At 35.3% G+C, this 22,341-nt stretch overlaps 1 protein-coding gene across 2 annotated transcripts; it reads right to left on the bottom strand.

The window, feature by feature from the left end:
- Positions 1-7,718: 7,718 nt before the first annotated feature.
- LOC100378786 (synaptic vesicle glycoprotein 2C-like) lies at positions 7,719-21,481 on the bottom strand. Of its 2 annotated transcripts, XM_085494972.1 has the most exons (12): positions 21,292-21,481; positions 18,873-19,046; positions 17,403-17,836; positions 15,260-15,440; positions 14,485-14,636; positions 13,721-13,845; positions 13,448-13,535; positions 12,242-12,339; positions 11,061-11,149; positions 10,361-10,863; positions 9,581-9,740; positions 7,719-9,445 (listed from the first exon to the last, which is right to left on the bottom strand). In XM_085494972.1, exons 3-12 carry the CDS (start codon positions 17,806-17,808, stop codon positions 9,262-9,264), a joined length of 1,986 nt encoding a protein of 661 aa, XP_085351098.1. In that variant the 5' UTR covers positions 17,809-17,836; positions 18,873-19,046; positions 21,292-21,481; the 3' UTR covers positions 7,719-9,261. The 2 variants fall into 2 exon arrangements, with proteins under 2 accessions (XP_085351098.1, XP_085351097.1); XM_085494971.1 differs by lacking the exon at positions 18,873-19,046.
- Positions 21,482-22,341: the final 860 nt, after the last annotated feature.

The following is a 22,341-nucleotide window of genomic DNA, read 5'->3' as shown; positions in this document are numbered from 1 at the left end:
ATTTACTGTACCAGTATATTTACTGTACGATTCCTGTTCCGCCCACTAAAAATTTGCATAATTCGGCCTCCATCCTTTCAAAAACACCCAATCCTGTGAAACATGATGTCAGTGCCAAAGGTCACCCACTTGAATAATTAATAAAATATATGCCCATATTTGTCAACTGGCGGATGTTACAGTTTCGCAGTAAATCAATTACTGTAGATGTGCTGAGATAGATGGATAAAACACCTTACATCCTCGTTTGGTTGTTTTAGTAAAATATCATTAAAGGGCGGTAGTCGTCGCGCTGCGCATGAGCGACATTTGTGTTGATAAACATTGATTTTACCCTCAATCATATTTCTAATAGAAATCACAAGTATGAGGTTTGACCTGGGCGCGACTTGCACTAATTACCGCTGGTGACTTCTTCGATACATTCCAATTACCTGAAAATTAAATCGTGGTAAAATCTCAGTTTGTACTCGTTGATCTGCGCAACAGTCAAAGTCGCCATCTTTGTTTATATGAGGACCATATATCTTGTGCATTCGTGGCACGACGACTACCGCCCTTTAACTGGTGTCTTTATCGGCAATGGGATGTTTTAGTGTGCGGTACTTTGTCGCATCAAAGAACCCTGATGAAATGTTGCATTTTAAGTTTGAGTTTCCTACATAAATGTATTCACTTTGAACCGAAACGACCAAGATACTAAGAAATTGATGCCAACTGTCTTGAATGGCATGAGATTTGTACACACTCGTCAATGAAATGGACGTGTTAAGACTCAAATAGTCGGACGAGGTGCACTGAAGTCATAGGCTCGACCACAAACGGCGAAGCATTGACGTCGTCACTGACTCATTTTGAAAAAGCAGTGAGTACCCTGTCGTTCTGATTATATTGACCAAAGTAGCACAGTGAGTGTATTATGTAGGATTATATGCATACACTGAAATTCGGAGAAAAATAGAAATAAATAAATTGGTTGTGACTGTTTTCTACTAGCATTATTCCATAATTAAATGCAATATGTAAGTTGTGGCAATGTGATTACTTTGTATAATTAAATTGGAAATTTGTCAATTACAATACGTTGTGCTAGTATACTAATAGGAGGATCGTAATAATAAAATAAATAAAAAACGTAAATTCGTAGACATGGGCAAGGTGTAAAATGTATTCAGCTATTTTATTCGTCCGTAATTTGTACAAAGATATTATTTTTGGTAAGCCTTTAAAGCATTTTCCAAATTAACTGTCTTAATTCGTACACAATTTCCAATTTTGATTCTTAAACTCAAATTATCAAAAATATTATACAAATGTAAAATGTAATTAGGAATTTGCTTCATCTGTAGTGTAAAAACCTATTTTTCACTGTAAGTGAAACTTTCATTTAATTTCCTGTAAAATGCCGTTTTTATTTCCTGTAAACTGTACCAGCTACCCCCCTTGCTCCCCTTCTAATAGGTATGGCCATTACAGATATTACCCGCGTCAGCGACATGTTTTGAGTAATTTTCTAAAACAACATTACAAGACAAGGCCGGTAATGTAGCAGCATTTGCCTCAATGCCGGAAGCAAAGTGAAAACGAAACAGCTAAACAATAAAGACAAAAATAAACAAACCCGGTGCTTCACCAAAGAAGAATATTCATCGCGATTGCCACAATCAGCTCCAAAAGTCCCAACTGTCGTCACTTAGAAAAAAGTATGTGCGTGTCAGGGGTAAATCTCTTTCTGGGTTCTCCACACTTGCCAGGGGGGAAACTCGTCTCGTCTCTCTATCTCGTCCCCTTGAGGTACGGGATCGGGAAAATCACTTTAACTTTACAGTCAAATAAGACACACACAACAAAATACGTTTCAGCTCTCGTCTTAGTCGATCTTTTGGAGCACTCTATAAGACACAGCGCCCTGGGGAAAAGTCCCCAAGACTCTCGCAAGGCTGACCCAAGACTAGCCCAAGACTGGACTGCCTCAAGGCTCGCCCCTGGGCTCTCCAGGACTGCTCTGTCGCTACTGCGTTTATCGTGCTGTGCTCCCCAAGACCAACTCAAACTCTCTTTATTCATTTTCAAAACTCTAACCAATTACAAAACAGTAAAAGACTCTAGGGCGTAACCTTCAATCATAAAGCCAATCACACTAAGTACTGAATACGTCATATCTTTTGATTAATCGTTCACTACATTAATAACTATGAATACCAACTGTCAGAATCGCGACGGATATCTCGTAATTAGTTCCAAATCACTGAGCCAAGTTCCGTCCAAAACTTCAAATAGACCTAAACGATGACAGACATAACACAGCAATTCGCTAATAATCAGTTAATTAAGTCGACCAACAGATACGCAAAAACAAATTCATGACACACAATCAAATCTAAATCAGGATGTTGACCAAAAGTTTTACTTAACTCGTTGGGGCACTTGCAGCACACATGGTGCATACAGTGCACATGATAAGCTGTGCATGAAATTGTTGGTGTGCATGAGGGGTCATCGATGGCCAAGTGTCAATGTAAATGTTGTGTTAGCTCCCCTCGTAGAGACAGGCATTTAGGAGCAAGTGTACAGCAGTAAGTATCAATGCCCATTTTTGTTTAGAAAGCCAACCAGCTACGTTTGAAAGGGGATTTGAGACAACAGAGCCATTGATCCCAGATAGAACTGCATCCACCTTGGTACATTGACTTGGATGTGCCTATATAATTAGATGCTTGAGACGAGAAACATATGTTTATAATAGTTTTATAAGGTTCAAAGTATATATTTGAACATCAGCTTATAAAGTATATGCTTATTAGGGTACTCCAAATAGTGACACATGTTGTCCAAAGCGAACCAGATCGAGAATTAGAGTTTAAACAAAGAATTACATGACAAGGCTAAGGTTTAATACATACAAGGCTTTGAAAGACTATTTAAAATCGTAAGGTCAGCTCCTATGCAGGCATGTTCTGCCAACAAAATAAAAAAAGACTCAAAAGAAAGGGAACTGAAGACAGTGTCATAAAACATTTGGTTAATCCTGCCGGCTAAAAATAAATTACTGACTGATGAAATAGAGATTTTGAAATTCAATATATAATTTGGGACTGACTTGTGTTTAGAGTTTGAACAAATGTTATTCTCAAATTTAAAGTAATGAAAATGTGTCCTAAAGGACAAAATCTATATAAAGAAAATGAGGTCTACTCATAATCACCAACAAAAATCAGATTTTAAAGCAAAATAGGTTTTTGAACCTCACAGTTCACCTTCAACCACGACATATAATATACTGTACAAAATGTTGAAGCAATCAACTGTAAATCTAGTGAAAATAACCTATATACTGAAGTAATGCATTTGGTGTCACACTTTTTACAACATGGTTTGGCAATTGAGCTTGTGTAGTCTTGGTTCAGATGATGGGACTGCTAGGCAGATCAGCACTGTTTGAATGCGTAGAAGAAGCCCAATACAACATAAGAAATGGTACTGCAAATGGAAGAGGAAAAATGACACAGCCCAGATTTCGACATCAAGTGAACATTTGTCTTTTCTTTGATTATACCCTTTCCTCTGTATAATCCACCAACTCAGAGAATTTCTGTGTCCATTTCCTGAGAATCACTTGGATAATGAGGAAATTCCTATCTATTGATCTCGTGAGTTGTGTGACTACTTCCTGCTTGTGGTGGGGCACAGGGTCTGTGTTCTTCTGACTCCCATCAACATTGCCTTTTCGAAACAGGATCTTATGAGTGAGCTGGAATTTCACTCCTCTGAAAGCTAGAACTTCTGATGTATCTGAGTGCACCTCCTTTAAGAAAGGTCTTGAGTCTGCACCAAGGAGGTGGTCTTGTGGTACATTCAACTGCCAACCCCACAGGAAACACCTTATTGCCCACGGTGTCAAATGAAATGGAAGGTAGATAGCTATATGGTAGTTAAGTCTTTTTACTGCTTCACTTCAAAAAAAGTTTCATCCAGGATGTTGTGATAAATATCCTAAAGATGTTTTGGTGCTTGTCAATCAGTTTTCAAACCACAAACATAATTTCTTCAGACAAAAATATTTTAAAATAGTAAACAAACTTAGCTATCTTTAAGTTATTTGACAATTTGACGTGACATTGTGATGTTTTTGAAATCTATAGAATACCATGTAATCAGTATTATAATTCAACCCATGCTACTAATGTTACAAGTCCTGGTTCGTTCTGAGATGCATGTTTGCAAATGACGTATATCGCGCTGGAACTGTTGACGGATATTAAAGCGGGTGGGTCGTCACCTGCGCACGCGCGGGAATTGAATCCCAAGCGACGATAACAACACACGCTAAAAGCGCAAAGGCTCATGGATAGACGCTTGTTTGTAAACAATGACACGCTATGACCATCTGACGCATGCGCAGGTGACGACTCCCCTGCTTTAATATATTTCAACAAATGTAATGGTGACTAGAGAGCTGAAATAATAAATATACCACAAGTTCAAAATTACAAATGTACACAAATAAAGCAATAAATAACATATTAAATTGAATAAATAAAACAATTAATAAATGAAGGGAATAATTGTCAGAGTTTTCAACATATGGGTTTGAAATCTATTTAAATACGTAGTTGATAAATAAAATTAAATAGAAAATGCAATTTATTTATTTATTTATTTATTTATTTATTTATTTATTTATTTATTTATTTATTTATTTATTTATTTATTTATTTATTTATTTATTTATACAGGACAAATACAAAACAGAAAATGAGTTGAACAGAAAAATGAAAGAACCAATATATTGAGTCCTTATACTGATACATCATTTAAAACAACGGGTAATACGCGTTAGTTGAACCTAGTATATTCCAACCTTTGTATTACGTTGTAGTCAACTTCAAAATTAGAAATGGCGATGTCTGTCCGGTAGTTACATTTGAATATTGGATGTATTTATATTTAAATATATGTTAATAATTTTTCAGAGTAATAAATGTGCAATTTACAGAGCAAGATCAAAATACCTATCACTTCCAAGTGTTTATAATACCCAATAATATATCGTTTAATGTAGTTTTTATATCCCTAAAGCCTAAAATGTAACCAAAACATTCTAATACAATCACATTCACAAAATAAATGTTCTATTGTTTCCGGTCCATATTTCTCTTGTTATTCTGAATGACGCAGGAAATATTAAATGTCATTCAATATCTGATTCGATTAAAATTTATTCCCATTTAAGCATAATTTTACTCGGCATTTGTAACCCAATTTCTAATATTTTCACCAAGGCCAAATTTGTAAATGTTTTTTTTAAAGTCGACTTACAGCAATAAACCTGGGATATTATATTGTTTAGAAAAATGTATTATATCATACATATTAAGTATCTACATACCCTACTTGAGATTCACTGATAATGTTTCCTTTAACATCGTCTACAAGATGCCGCAATTTTATAATCATTATTAATTAGAAATCTCGTATGTCTGTTCGGCTTTGAGAGTAAAATGATAATCCTTTGTCCCCGAGTGAATGTCATCAGCGATATATAGGATAATAGAGAGTTGTATGTCTGGCTAAAAGAAATTGTAAAAATCAACCGTGAAACCATCGCTACCCGACATTTGCCATATTACTCAATGCTATCGAACGTTAATGTTTAGTAATGCTTTTCTCACGTAGTCAGGAATCATCATCAGAAAGTGACTTAATTTTTCTAAATTAAAAATGTGTCTAAATTGTTCACCATTGTTAATGTTTTGGTTAGTATTATTTTCTGTTAGTTCGATAGTTATTTCCTCATCTACTGTTATTTTAATAAGGGTTGTCATTACTTTATTCACATATTTTTTGTCTTCTTTTTTGGCTCTCAAAATACTTTCCATGTATTCCACCCACCTAGCTCGTGATCGGATTATCACTGTATCTAAATGTCCCTGTTCATAAGCTTTTATCTTTTTTCACCCCATTGGGCGTTTAATTTAGTTTTAGTTTCGAGGCTAATCAGCTGCTCGAATCTTTCAAATTCTGATATTATTCTTACCTCTTCTTTTCTATCAACAATCAGTTTTCCCACTATCAATGAAACATACCAATTCAATTAAAGTATAGAGAGAATTTTTTTTTCTAATTCGGTCCTATGATATTGTAGGAATATTTAAACGAATTTTATTCAAGACGACTCGAATATTTGCCATGTTTGTTAACAATCAATAATATTGTATGATCATTATGCTAAATAAATCTGCCCACAGAAATTAGCATATGCATGCCTATAACTGGGTAAGCGGTTATCTGTCGTAATCCTGTCAGGTAAATACCATTTCAGTACATCAAATAATAAAATGTCTGTCGTTTTGTTGAATAAGTGTAGTAATGAGAAGTGTTTGGTGCTTGAACTATTATCAGTTTAAAGATGCATACATTGCCATTATGTTGGTTAACGGACATACAACTCGTTTTGATAGTAATTATTCATAGAGATTGTCTATGCAGTCAATTCAATAATTTTGCAGATTAACGCCTTTATTCATTCAAATGTACATGTGTTCTCAAAATATATTATGTACATGATGTAGGTCAAGAAATTGACTATTACTCAGTAGTACGTTATCAGTATTGCCCAAATTTGTTCTGAAAATGAGTGATATCATGAAACAACAATACAGGTATCTAACAATTCATAGACTGCTACAGACCTGGATTGTAATATTGAGCAAAACTCAATTCGTATGCCACTCTGGGCTTGACTGATACATTGCTTTAAATAACTATAGGAACGGATAGACTAGATATCTAATAACTGACTCACCTGCATTTGTCTGGTAAACTGTGATATTGGTACGGGTAATGCCACTAAATAGTACCTATATTTTTACAGCATGCACCAGTATAAATGTGGATATTTGAAATGATAATCCACGGGAAATGCCCGGATGCGTCTGACCTATTGTATTGCGTTTTTGTGTATTATATTAATAATAATTTTAGTAAAAATATTTAATAATATAATCATTTGCATCTACCACCAGGTTAATGCACAAAGATTTATAATATATATATGGAAGAAAACCACGTTCTAATGTAATAGCTCAGAAAAAGGGTTCATCTGCATGTATGCTTGAAGGAAGATTATAGCACAATTATTTGATTCAGTTTGACTGCTGTGTGGATTGTCTATATTATTGTATAACTTTGAAAAAAAACTTAGTGCATAGAAATAGAACGGTATTCAATGCAATATACCGAACAATTTACCGGTACGAATCCACAAACATAAACCAACTGACTGATAAATGATAAATGAGAGAATAAATAATAGCTATAGTCATCGCGTCGCGTCGTGTATAATATGAGACCCATAGCGACGTGCATACAACGCGTGTAAAATATATTGACAATTTTAACGCTTTGACGCTTGACGCACATAGTCGGGAACAGCCACTGCTGGCGCTGTGTAGTTTCGAACTCTTTAGTGGATTGCAACAGAGGACTTGTTAAATCTGGTAACTGGTTCAGTACGTTATAGAAAGCGTATACAATCTTCTAATAACGATGTGGAGATAAAGACCGAATATATCTGCTTAAAATTATATCTAGTATGAAATTTTGAAACATGTGAGAAATACAGCAACTTTTAATAGTTTTAAGTTTGATTAACTCAAATCAAAGGTGCGTAAAATGTAGTTCGTGTGTAAATTTTCATCTAACAAAATTCGGAAATATCTTGTTGCAGGTCTTTATTGACTAACCACAAACATTATTCAAATACAAGTCATTGTAATGATCTGCACATTGTACGTGAAATTAACACCATGTAAACATGTTCCGCACACGAATAGGTATATTAATCAATTTGAAAACGGGAATTATTTACATATGTGTCAGTGCATTATATATTTGTTATGATTCAATCTACCTTGTCAGTATTCATACGTTTGTAAATTTTATTCATCTGCGTTCTGCTCAAACAGATTACTAAATACAGTCTTTTTATGCATCACATAGATATGTACTAAATGAGTAATACAGAGCGGTCTTAAATAAGGCCACACCAGCGATATTTATATATATTCATTTATTTAACAATATGTATATATTACCGATAGGTACTATAATTCAAGACTATACAAGATATTCATATATGATTATAACACTATTAGGGGTGAACCATTTGAAATCCTGGGGGCACGAACATACCAAGAAATCCAAATTGTGTTTTCTCTAGCTAATATTTGTTTTCATACACTCACACGGTAGAATGTTTTATATGATGTTAAATTGTTTGTTTCCAGATACGCAATATACAGAGACAGCCACTATATCTTTGATGTGCGAGTCGAACAATTTTTTTTTTGTTTGTGTAAGATTTAAAACCAAATGGAAATGTGACAACATAGTGCTTACAATATAATATAATATGAATAACATTCTCTTGTTCACGCTACTGTGTATATGTCGTACGTCCATCATTGCTTGGGAATCCTTAAATATCACGTGGTTTTTTTTCCACAAATGTAATAGCCGCAAACATAAATGTAATCAGAGGTATATTACTTGGGGTTTGCAACTCGCATAGTACTGTATGGTGACATCGTGTCAAGATCCCATTCAAGTCTCTTCTCGTAGATAGCGAGACTGAGGCTACGACCTTCTGACATGACACATATCAATGTTCAAGGTTTGTAATGAAAAAATAAAACTTTTCTTGTCACTATCTAAGTGAAAAATGTAATACATCGAAAATGTACAGAAAATATAGTTCTCGTAATCCGTCATATCGTGGGCAGCTATTTTGATCCACCTGGACATCCCAATATCCCAGTTACCTCGGGCATGCGCATTCGCATTTTTCTGAGTTGGAACGCTTATGCGAGAGCGAGATTGTGACGGGATCTTGGTATCATGTCACCGTAGTTACAAACCCCAAGTAATGTACCTCTGATGTAATACATTGATCAACAATATAATGATAGAGTTCCCACTGAAATTCCCTTAATTTTGTTCCCTTTGTGATCCCATAAATGGTTTAAAACCTAATATTTTCATTTGTACACTAATTTTGTTTTAATATGTCCTCAGAGTTGCCTATCTATAAATAGTATACAGCATTAATTAATGATTGAATAAAAAACAAAATACTGTCGTTTGTTCGCGCGCTATGATGTGCATTTTCCCCCTCTTATTCCAGACTGATTAAAAAACAAAAGTTCTGTATATGCTCCCTAACATGACTTGAGCTATCGTATATGTCAGACATTTTACAAGTTACATGAGCACCACTCCTTTATTATTCGGTAATATGAGGGAGATTCCACTACTCAGAAAAAAAATAACAGCTGCAAGTAAGATTGGAATAGCTTTGTTGACACCAATATAACGACCGAATGTGACATTACCAAGAACTCCACCTATCCTGGCTATAGAGCTGAGAAACCCAAATGCCGTAGTTCTGAAATGGAAATAAACACGGCAATGAATAGTATATAGAATATGTAAACTGTGACAGTCTGCCTCGCACTCAAGTTCGATTCTTGCCATTAACATTGGCATTGAAAAATTGCTGAGAGAAAACAATGTATCTCACCGTTTGTCGGTTGGATATAAAGTAATTGAGAAGACATCGAGTGCGTTCCACTGTGCTTGACCAAAACACTGTACGATAGCTAGCATAACAGCAGCCGAAATCTCAGTATTGATCAACCAAATGAAGAATACACTAACAGCAGAGCAGCACGCAGACGACACTGAAATTAAAAATATAGGTTTATTTAAATGGATATTACACGATGAACCAAAGGGCCAATGTACTAATGTGGTAATTCTATAAATTTTTTATTTGCAGCCTAAATTAGGACAAATATTGTCAATTCTAAGACATTCCAGGAAGTAAGAAGCACGCGGTGTTGCACCACAATCGACTGTCTAACTGTCCGCGGTTCAATTAATTTACCATTTTGCGTTTACAGCAAGAAAGTGTAGATATGTAGGTTCAGCAAAATATTTTTTAGTTCTTACAAGAACAATATGAACAGTTCAAAAAAAATAATGACGTATTTGAATGTATAAGTAGGTGTATTTTCTTCAGAGCGTCTACCGGGGACGTTTTGTGGAAAACAATTCACGTATGTTATAAGTTATGCTTAGAATTCCCAGCAAACGAAATGCTAGTATTCATTAATGAAAAATACCTTCGTTTTGGAACCAGTGCAAAGAGCGCCCCTGAAACAGGGGGGGGTATAACTCTCAACTTAAAGTCTAGTTGTATTTCGAAAAGAAATATTTAACTTTTGAAAACGAAGATACTTCTAGCACTCTGTGTGAATAATGAAGCTCTACTGTTATTTAGTGGCTCATAGACACTTACTGTAAATTATCTTCGGGCCCATTTTATCCATAAGTAGCGCTGAAATAACAACCCCGGGGATTCCTCCTAACGTTGCAATCAATATCTCCAGGTACACCCTTGACGCGTTGTACGATAGACTAAAATCCAGCTCGCAACCACCTCTTGTGTTTATAAACACAGTTTGGTTCATTGTCGCTTTTATAAATCTGTTGTCATAGAAATTTGTGTTGTTGAATGTGGTACTATAAAAGTCGCAGTTGTAAAAATACGTTCCCGCTGACGTCACATCCTGAAACAAAACTTTGATGAATTCACTTCCGTGGAAATTTACATTTTCCATATGTAAATTCTCGAATTTCACATCTTGAAACGTAACGTTGTTGAACTCTCTGTTTGTGATATCGTCGGTGAACGCTGTGCTGGCAAATGTACTATCATCAAAGGTTTCCGTGTTTCTAAAATACTCGTCTATCTGAAGCCGCTTAATATATTCTGGAAACCATAGCGTCAATCCATAGACACTAAAACAGCAAAACAAAAATTTATTGGGATATCATTTCCAACATGTGCACGCTGTTTTGATTTGGGCGCACGCAACTAATAAGCTATAACATTCATGGTATGTTGTACCAACGGTTTTAGTACGTAAAAATCGTTGTTATTTTGGCAGTATATATTGTACTGATACAATAAACCGACAACCGATTACTTCACTTACCCATATGACGTAGCAAACCAGCACACCAATAGTACAAACGTAATGACCACGAGCGGTTGTTGAAATATACCAATTAACGAGTCAAATATCTGTATATTGAACAAAACGCGTGGTAATATATAACATAACTTCCGAATGCATGCCATGGCCTCGGCCAGACATTTGTAGAGTATGGAAGTTGTTTTCAAGAGTGATGCGGTGTATCCTGCCGCCGTATTTTCACAGGCGAAAGTTTGCATAACAGTTCTATACTCTTAAACTCGATTTTACCATTTTGGTAAAAACCGGTCCAGAACCGTTTCTCCGAAATGAACATGGTAATATAATTCAAAAGTTGTAACATTATTCTACATTTTGAGTTATGGTGGGTGCGCGTCATATTTGTATTTTTTTTAAATTACAACAAAAATGGCCGACTGGCGACCATTTTGTTTTTAATTCATGACCTTGCCGATTCACCACGAAATCGCAGTTTTTTAAACGTGCCCGGAAACGTTTGTGATGAAAAGGGTTGATTTCATTCAAAGTTCGTATCATCACAATTCATATTAGATCGTAAGTGAATTGTTCATGATTCGAATAAAAAAGGCCGACAGGCGGCCATTTGTTTATGTTTTATTATGACATGACTCCTAAAATAAACAATTCGACAAATGAGTTAAAATGGTAATAACATATCAACTGTTATTCCTTCTGTGAAAAATACATCTTTGTAAAGATTACATCATGTAGTATAAATGAGTATTTTGCTTTTTTTCTAATTGTTGTTTCCGAAATGTTTAGTATCACTGTGAGGTCCCGGGCGACGTTTTATAAAAATTCAGGGCATATTCTCGTATAGTGAAACCTAATAATCCCGACAACCAGAAGCACGAAACGGCGACATTGTAGGGCAATACAACAAGCTGCTAATTGGGTTCAGAATTGAAAGTGTTCAGAGTTCAGAATTAAAAGTGAATAAAAACATAGATAACGATAAATAAATTAGAAACGTTGAAAGGAAGATGTAAATTTTCATTGATTTTTAACAAAATATATATGGCATTACATAGTGTTTTTTAATCCATTTAAAAAAAAACACGCACACACAAAAATACCTAAAATACTTTCCTGCTTGCGTAAAAGAACAAATTAATATTTAACTGCGCTTTATTCTACTAGGACATTATTACAATATTCACCTCACAACACTTCCCACACGACGTCAACACTACTTTTGAATTCATAGCTGATTCGCCCGCAGTAACCTTATTCGTATACTTGTATATGTCAGTGACCTGTGACAAGATATTAAATATTCATGTTCATTAATTTTCTTTGGTGGCAGGTGGTCAAATTCGATTGATGTATCCTTATGAAATTATTCATGGCTTGGTTTTAATCTGGTTTTCAATGAAATTATTTCTGAAGGCAAATCTATATTAAGCAGGTCAAATAATTGTTCGTCAGATTAATATGGTAATCTGTACAGTGTATTTTTAGTCCCCGTTCGGACGAAGTCCGAAAACGGGGCTTATAATTCGGTCTCCGTCCGTTCGTGCGTCTGTGCGTCCGTCCGTCCGTCGGGAGTCATATCTCAGAATTCCTTGGACCGTTCATTCTTTGCATGTGCCTAGTACTTTATGTGGGACAGCCACCTTGTTTTTTGAAAATGTTGTATTCTGGACATGCTTTGTCAGTTGTCATTCAAACGTGGTAAATAGATTATACATGTTAGGATACATGTCTATGACGATTTATTTCGCAATTCGATCAAAGATGGTCGACTGGCAGGCATCTAGTTTTTTTTATGTGGTATCTTGGACGTGCTCTGTCAGTTTTCATTCAAATTTGGCACATACATGTACTTTATACATGTTAGGATGCATGTCCATGACAATTTGTTTCAAAATCTGGTCAAGGACGGCCGATTGACAGCCATCTGACTTTTTGGCCTTACTACTATATTTCCACAATTTTCATTCGTATTTGGCACATACATCATACATATCAGTGTGTTTCATAATCAGATGGCCGTGTTTTGATGTAAATAAACAATCTGTTGTATACGCCACTTGGAACTCAAGTTTCAAGGACACGCTCGCGACAACCCCTCCGCTTTAATATGACGAGCACAAAGAAACCTTCAAAAATTTAACGGGGACTGTGTCATTTTCAATGACTTGTGAATTAACGATTCAGTGAAATTGTTGAAGTCTATGTAGACATACTAAATTTCTGTCTGGGTATATCATATAGGAAAGATGTTTTCAAAGATGCATAGCGATGCGAGGTATACAAGAACATACATTGAAGTAGCTTTTTGGCTAGGCGTTATTGTTTTTACATGTTTTGCTTCTCCAATAAAAAATACAATACGAAACGGCTAATATTATGTATACTTATCTTTTCTCTGTATGAGTCAACTCCAGCTGATCCATGGTTTTGTCTGTAAACGTCGGTTAACACATCAGTAGCAGCGGCCCATTTCCCTTCCTGTTAGTGGAAATGGACAAGCGGTGCGTTTATTAATTACCGCTGTAGTGTGAGATTTCTATGATAACAAATACCAATTTCGACAATACTAGTAAGGTATATGTTTGTCATAGTCAACCAGTATCAACATGAAATAACAATGTATACACTGTAACATTTGAGAAATGCAGTTGTAGTTGTCTTACCCTGACAAGGAACCTGGGACTTTCGGACATAAAACCTAGCAGTAGTATCACCGTAAGAATGCATGGAATTGCGCATACCAGTATGAATATTCGCCATGTGCTGAACCGATCTTCATAGTATGATTCTGTTGTCATTGTAGAGATAGTTATAAATGTTAATACTGCAATGACAATATATATGTTTGAGTACAGATTCAGTTTTCCTGGATACTTGTGTGTAAACAGGAAAAAGCATTGTAAAATATACAAAAATGTTCATAATCTACACTTGAACAACAATTCTTGTGTGGCCATATTTTTATCATAATGCCATTGTGGCGATTTGAACTTGATGTAGTTACATAGATCAAGATAAACTCACAATCATGGTAATACATGCCAATTTAATTACAGACAATGCTTCTTTCAACATTGACCAATACTACTAAGTATATATGTGTGTTGAATTGTTATGGATGGTTATGTCATACAAGGAATTGGACATTCTATAATAAACGAATGATACAAACCTGTCAATTAATTTGGGTACTAGCATGTTCAAATACAAGCATTTATAGACCTTAACCAAGATTCTTCCCAAGAATGGCATTCATTGGGGAATGCAATCCAGCCAGTGGTTTTGGTCTCTCGTTTATAACATCTTTGGAATCACTGGGGGCATACCAATTATGATTCTGACACAATCACCAAATACCACAAATCGATCAAATAAACATAAATTGCCTATCGTTATATTCAAATGCATATTTTTAATTCAACCATACCATTTGTTGGAAGAATTGCCAATCCCATGCCTGATGCAAATAAACCGCCGATCACATAGAACATCTGCAACCAGCTTACGTGTCCTCCACGGGTTTCTTTCGGTACGAATTCACCATAGTATGAAAATGTCACAGGGATTGATCCACCAATACTAAAGGAAAACGAGAACATGGCGCAATTATAACAAATGAAAATGGTGGTTTTATAGGTTGTATACGCGGTTTTTACCTTGGTTGTACTTTAATACCTTTCTATACATATGCAAATTGTTTTACCATGTTAAAAAATGGCGATATCTCCAATATTACTGGCTGAGATTTATATAAGTTAAAAATCTAAATGCTATTTGTTTTAAGCCAGCTTTCAAAACTAGTTGTATATCTCAAGTCAACTTGTTAAGTTACCTAGTTACTTGTCTCAAGTCAGAATGATATTATGCAAGAATAATAACACATAATTAGACGCTAGAGGTAATCAAGCCGTTATTCATTAATATGAAAATTTAGTTGATAATTACAAGTTACAAAACAATATTATAAATCATACATTAATGAATTCTTTCATTCGATTTCATTTGAAAAAAATGCAGATTTTCAATATTTAGTATCATCAATAAAAAATTGTCAATCATATGAAAACCGTGATTAGAAACTTATGTTTCACCCTTCTATCGGAATGGCCAATATTTGGTATTTTGTCACGGAATGGAATGCTTTCTGATATTTTTTTGAAGTTGTCCTTTGTACTCTCCGAACGTATCAGGAAAGTACTTACCCGATTCCAGCACCGAGTCGGCATATTAGGAATTGCACAAACGTTTTTACAAATGCTGAACAAAGGCCAAAAATAGCATTCATAGTAAGACAAATTATCAAGGTAGTTCTTCTACCAATTCTGTCGGAAATATTTCCCCATAATAATGCGCCAATCATCATACCCACAAATACCATACCACCTGCAAAGTAAGAAACAATAATCAACGCCAAAATACATGTTGGAATCTGTATTTTTGTAATATGAACCGCGCCCTTTACTCATCTTTGACGTACGTATGGCGTACATTGATACAAGTAATGTCGTTCAGCTTCGCTTCGTTGTGGGGTCCTTCTTAATTTAGAATAAATATGTAACGCAGCAGTTAGACGACCGCTAATATCCTGCTTGTTTGCAGCAGCAAATCCTTCTCGTTTGAAACGGATTTTCCACGCGCATCGTCACTGTCACGTGCATACTCCAATTTGCACTAGGATTTGTTCACCATTTTGTATTACTTCGAATCAAACTTTTACCTGTCAAGTCCAAGTATTCATATTTGTACACATGATTCAGTTACTATATCACGCTTAGTTGCAAACAAGATGAATGGGGTGACATAATCACAATATGTGTTTTACCCATGGTTGTGTTAACCAGCATGTCGTGTATGTCAGTAGGAATATATTAAAATAGAGGTATATAGGCATGTCAATATCACATGGCAATACAATAGCACCTAGGTAATTAACGACTGGCGGAAATAGAAATCCGATAAGCTGCCATTATGACATATATTTGTAATGTTGGCGGAAGTTTTCATGATACAGATTTACTGCATTGTCGACCGATCAGAAAATATCAGTGGTTTTATTTATTCTGTGTGTCTGAGTTCCTACTCTAGTATATATATTTTAAATAGTCTTTTTATTATGCCAGGCGACAGTTCCAGTTTCTGGCGAGGCCGCATTCGTTAGTGAATGAATCTTGGCCAGTGCAATTGGCTTTCCCATTAAGTCTGTGGTACACTCTGCCAGGATAGGGGTCGACCCTTTTGATGTTCAGCCTAAGGTAGGTTATGAACTTGGGTCTACCGATCATGCGTCTGATGCGACAACCACTAGGCTACCAGTGATCAATATACACTAGTATATTTCCTCTGGCTTATTACATACAAGACAAAGGAGTTGTATATTTACCGATTTCAGTAGCCAATCATTAATTAATTCGCATTGATTTATTTCTTAACTGAGCAAATTTGATAAGAATATAATCAAGAAGACGGAGTTAATGAAAACGCGTTACCATGACAACGCCCTGATAGCAATTTGTTTTCGTTCATAACATGTTGATGAGGGTTGACTAATTACGATTGTGTCATGTGAATTATGTGACTAGATGTTTATTAGAGGGGGACTATTAATAACTTTAATATTGTGTTATCTATCCAATGTTGATTAATTTAATGGATGCTGTATTATGCTTATGATAAAAAAAAACATTGATTTACCTCATGCAATAATAAATGAACTTCGTAATGGTTATGATTACTTGAAATGTCATGTTACGTTGAGTTTGTGTTAGACTGTGTTGGATTGGGTTGGATTGTGTTGTGTTGGATTGTGTTTCGTTGGGTTGGGTTGGATTGCGTTGGGCTGGGTTGGATTGCGTTGGTTGGATTGCGTTGCGTTGCGTAGCTGTTCTTGTGTCGGTATTTCGAATTTTGTGATGGTAATTTAGTAATTACTTGTACATTTGGTGCCTTCAAAAAGGTGTTATTTTCGCATATTGGAATTTTATCGACAGAGAGTCTCTTAATCCAATTGTAACAAAAGTGTATGAATAATTGAATTGTACAGTCATCAGGTGTCAACATGCCATCGTAGAGTGTATGCCCGGCTAGTGTTGTCATGTTTTAATACTTTTAGCATACATTGCACATATAGCACCGTTATATCTACCACCTGTCTACTGGTGGATTCACATTGCAATCACGTCAGTTAAAAAAACTAACGAATATTGAATGCTGTAAAATAATTTAAATCATTTTACAACATATGGCGTTTTGTGTATTTTTTCTTAAATATTCCAAATTCAAAACATAGAAATGTGCACAATACATGATTTAGTGGGGCTAAGTGAATAAAGGTCTGGGTTTACTTACTCAACCATCCCTTTTTCCAATCATTTAAACACAGTTCCCGGTCAGCACTTGACAAGACGTATCCCATTAGAAACACTTCTACACCGTCCGCCATTATCCCTAACCCTACCACGAAAAATACCTGAATCTGGTAACGTCCGAACCCAGCTTCAGAAAGCGTTGATTCGTATGCATTTGCAAGATTAAGTTCATCTTCGTACAGATCCTTCAGTTTTTCGGCCTTCTTCGTTTTAGCATTTTGTCTCGGGGTCTTCCTGTTCTCGCGACGTTTTTGTCTCTCTGCCATTATCTCTGACAGATCTACTTCAACCTCACTGTCGTCATCTTCACCATTGATAGTATATGACGATACTGGGCTTTTACTATTCACCAAACGCATTTCTTCTGGCGAGTCTCTGTCAGACATTTTTACTCGCAATACAATTCCAATATCACTACAAAATAAATATGATCTGTACTTGAATCATTTGAAATAGAAGCATTATATGTGTCTGCTGTCTGTTATTCATATGTATTATACTGCAAAAGTGCATCCTGCATCTGCATCCTGTTAATAAATATATTCCATTGTGGAAGTTATCCGTGCCCGTAATGAGCACTATGCACTATATAGCGTCTTATTTGAATTATTCTAATTCACCATCTATTCTGATTAATCTTGTATCATCAACGGTCAGCATTAATTTAACCTACTACAAATACAAACATCATTAATTTATTATTTTGCGAAATCATTTAAATTTAAAGCGAGATGCAGTAACTACTGTAGACATCCTATTAAAATAGTATTTTCTGTGAATATTGTGAAAATAAGGAGATAATACATTTAAATTCAAAATATATTGTTCATTCATCTTCTGGAAAGGAAATGATGCAATAGTCTTACATTACTAAGTAGTACATCATATTTATGAAACAAAAAACAATTAGCTCATCAATTAATTAACAACGCTCAAAATAACTGTGAAAATGCATGTAGCGGCGAACTGATATAATAGTGAATAATCCTTATATTGTTGTTGTATGACTAGAAATCGGAAAATGTTGGTATACGAAATGGTAAACAACATCAAATACCCAGATGTGTCTGACACTTCTCAGCTGTTCCCCAGCATCCATCAAGCATCCATCAAGCATCCATCAAGAATTTGTTTTTAATCAAAATGTGTTATGCAAATGAAACAAAATTAATAAACTATTTTGAACAGATTCGATTGTCTACATAATATCTCTTACAATGCAGTAACTATTTTCAATTGAAGTTATTTTCTATAAGATATACTGATATTGTCTTTGAAAGTGTGCGCGTAAAACAATTAATATGTAAAATTTCCATTTCTAGGGGGATTTCAGCATGGATCAATGACCTATAATTTCGTTGAGCAAGCATTGCTATATTTGCTACCAAATAATATTATTGTTACATTGCAATCAATCATTCACATCCTGATTTAAGTACATATTACCCACCCAAACAACCATTTTGAGGCTCCGTTTTTTCACGTCCCTCCTAAAAGACAACGATGACTACCGCAAGTTTGGTAAGTGGGTGGGAAGTACTCCTTTTGTACTGCAGAGTATGCAACTGTCCACGGCAGTCGAACCCACTGGTGTTATGTGGGCACGCTAATCATTCTGTATTTCCTTTCATGGACATGAAATATCGAAAAAAAAATTTAAAACATTAAATCAAATACACTCAAATTCATCTTCTTTACCTTTAGTTAATTAAAATAGTAAATTTTAATGAGACTCAAATTAATCATTTTTTCCCGTAATACAAATTGTCGATATATTTCACACTGTGATGATCCTAAATTCATTCAGGACTTAAAACATTAACGCGTCACGTGTCACTATAACCTAACTGGTACATGTTAAGCTATTGGGGTGACAATGATGGACGAAGGGGGGGGGTGACGATCGTTTTTTGAAGATTTCTACATAAACAATAATGTATCGGTGGTTGACACAATTTAAATCCGTCTACACCACTCCCATAAAAAATGGACCTGTTCTCCTGTCTGTTTTTTATACCATTGTATGATCTCTGTTAAAGCGAACGGGTCATCACCCCCCGCACGCGTAGGCATCGAGTTCTAAGCGGCGGTAACAACACATGATTAAAAAAAACGTAACAGAATAATGACACCAAATATTTAAATTGCTCAATATAATGCAGGTATTACACTGTAATATAAAAAGTATTGAAATGAAAATATCTTTGAATATGACTTGAATAAATATTTTTAAAAAAAGTATATACATTCACCAACAGTGTTGAGATGTGTTTCGTTCTGCGCCCAGTCGTTGCCATCTTCGCTAGCCAAGGTCTAAGTTTATTCGGCCAAGCCTCTATCGTGCAGACGCCTATTGATCGAAGACACGGGACCGTCCGATTCGGACGATGAGTCGTTGCATCGCGTCTTGTTCGGCGTAGGTGCCACGCGTCGTATACAATGTATGTAAAAAATACTAGGTTTATTTGTAATTTGAACGCACGCTGCGTGGGAACCGCTGCTCTTTCAGATTGGACGCTACTGGTGATTAAATATATCACAAATTCTATGTACGTGATATTATAAGGATGAAGGAAATTGTAAAAAAAATATGATGTCATCATTCAGTTGAGGGTTGATGTACAAAACACGGTGAAAATAACTAATTTGAATGCATCTTCGCCAGGTCCTTTTATTATATCAACCGCCACTTTCCCATTGCAGAATATATTCAGCGAATTGTATTTAAGCGCCATCTTTGGCAATTCTACACCCCACCCGCCACCACCATTTTATTTTGTATCCTTTGCCATATAGTCGGACAATTCTACCTTGGCACATGGTCTTGGGGCGTTTTAATCAGAATTACGCATTTTACCAAGGTCAATTACGTAACCACTCGGGGTATGTTTACATGAAAATGGTTTGGGTGTTTTTAAGTCACTTTTACCATATTAAAATATAGGGCAATATAAACACGCCCTTTATACCTTATGTATATTTCCACCTTACCATTGTTTTTATTCGTTGTGTAAATACTACATGGAATAGAAAACACATAATGCTACATAAACGATCGATATATTGTGTTGAATCGTTCTATTTCTGTTATTTGAAGAAATAATGCCTACGGTATAGCCCTTACAAATAATTTGCTATAATTGCTATAAATACACTAAGTTGATCCATTCCACTAAACCAATGAATCGTTTTAATAGCTCGATTTTGTCATTATTGTAAAATAGATGAAATGACATTTTTTGTCATTTATACTTACGACGCATTTGTTTTATTCACATTTTTGCGTCGACTCGTAATATTTATTTTAAATTATTGCGTGGAAATTAATAGGTAATTGGTGTATGCGTTGATATCATATTTATAATTTTCAAATGATGTGGTGTTGGGTTGGGTGGCATGTAGACGTGGTTGCCAAATTTTAATGATATACTAGTATATTCGCGGCAAAAGTCGATCATGTAAACAATCTACATCAATCGAATAATCGGACGATTTCATGTCCATTTTCGTTTAAATATTGCGCGTCTAATAATTTTCTATTGGTTTGTAAAATTTATATTAATACCAGCGAAATAGTTGTTTCAAAAATTTATGAAAATTCCGAACAATATCCGAAAACTGCGAGTCCAATCTCTCTTATGTCAACTATCGGACTATGCTCTCAACGCTGTGACAGGAATAAATAATCGTGTATTTTTAAACGGCTTCTGTTTCTCTTTCTGTTCCTGGTAGCGGATTTCCTCTTCTCACGAAGCGCCACTCCATGGAATGCCTTCCAGTAGCGATTTCGTTTTAGAAAAGACATTATTTTTGGTTCGTTGTAGATCTATTATAGATATCGTCTAGTACAAAAAAAGGTTTGGACTCACCTGTGAGCTGGTTTTCTGGTACGCCATTTCACCTAACGATATATTACTGTCGCAGCAATCCTTTATAATCACGGACTGGCTAAATTAAGACCACGCATGTCAATGGAAACTAAAATAGAATTTCTGCCCGGAATGTGTTTATCGTTCCAGTTACATTCATTACGAATTGGCCGGTGTTCGTTTGTCTCGTGATATAAATAAAAAAAATAGTTGTTATATTTACAGAAAAAATACATAAAATATAAATCAATAGGAAATGACGTCACGGACAGTTAATGGGTGGTAAAGCGAGAACACACATATTTTCAAATTTTGCACTACTGAGCATGTCACTGCACATATATGCAATGCATTATGGGAGAGAATTTCCCATTGTATATAATTGTAAACTATTATCATCCTGGAAATTCACAAGATAATATCAATTTTCTAGTGTTTTAACAATATTAGGATTCGTATCGGAACTGTTTGTATTAATGTTAATTTCTCAGGTGACGTTTTTTTTATTTTCGGTATCCTGGTGGCACGAACTCATAGCATCATTGAGATACCATATGATCCTGCTATGCAACCATATTTATATATACTATTTATTTTATTTTTTTTAAATGTTCGATCATCAACTGTGGTGATCAAATTAAAACACGTTGTCACAGTGATTAGTTTAATCGTCGTTAAACATGGCTCCCAAAGGATCTTGGAAATATATCAATAGTATGTAATAAGAAATAATTATTTAAATAATTTATTTATTAAGCCTGTTATGAGGTTTTTTGTAATATCTTTAATTAAAATACACCCCACTATACTGCCTGATGCTCGTTCTTATATAAGGTAGGCAATATTTGCCGAATGTGGCCAATTACCCAGTCTTCAACATATGCATAACCAGGTGTCTGTTAACGCCAGGTAGCTATGTTAACACCAGGTGGCTATGTTAATGCCAGGTGGCTATGTTAACGCTAGGTATCTATGTTAACACCAGGTAGCTATGTTAATGCCAGGTAGCTATGTTAACACCAGGTGGCTATGTTAATGCCAGGTGGCTAT

The sequence above is a fragment of the Saccoglossus kowalevskii genome, chromosome 21 (genome assembly GCF_978046115.1).
Source record: "Saccoglossus kowalevskii chromosome 21, keSacKowa6.1, whole genome shotgun sequence".
In the NCBI taxonomy this organism is placed as follows: domain Eukaryota; kingdom Metazoa; phylum Hemichordata; class Enteropneusta; family Harrimaniidae; genus Saccoglossus; species Saccoglossus kowalevskii.
Note: the sequence above shows the minus strand (reverse complement) of the source record. Positions and strands in the feature narration are given on the sequence as shown.

Excerpts from the sequence above, each read along its gene's own strand:
- LOC100378786 (XM_085494972.1), bottom strand. The coding sequence starts at position 17,808 with ATGTCTGACAGAGACTCGCCAGAAGAAATGCGTTTGGTGAATAGTAAA. Across the intron at positions 15,441-17,402 it reads TTGGAAAAAGGGATGGTTGA|GTGGTATGGTATTTGTGGGT; the intron begins GTAAGTAAACCC and ends CTTACTTTGCAG. Across the intron at positions 9,741-10,360 it reads GGGCCCGAAGATAATTTACA|TGTCGTCTGCGTGCTGCTCT; the intron begins GTAAGTGTCTAT and ends TTTTAATTTCAG.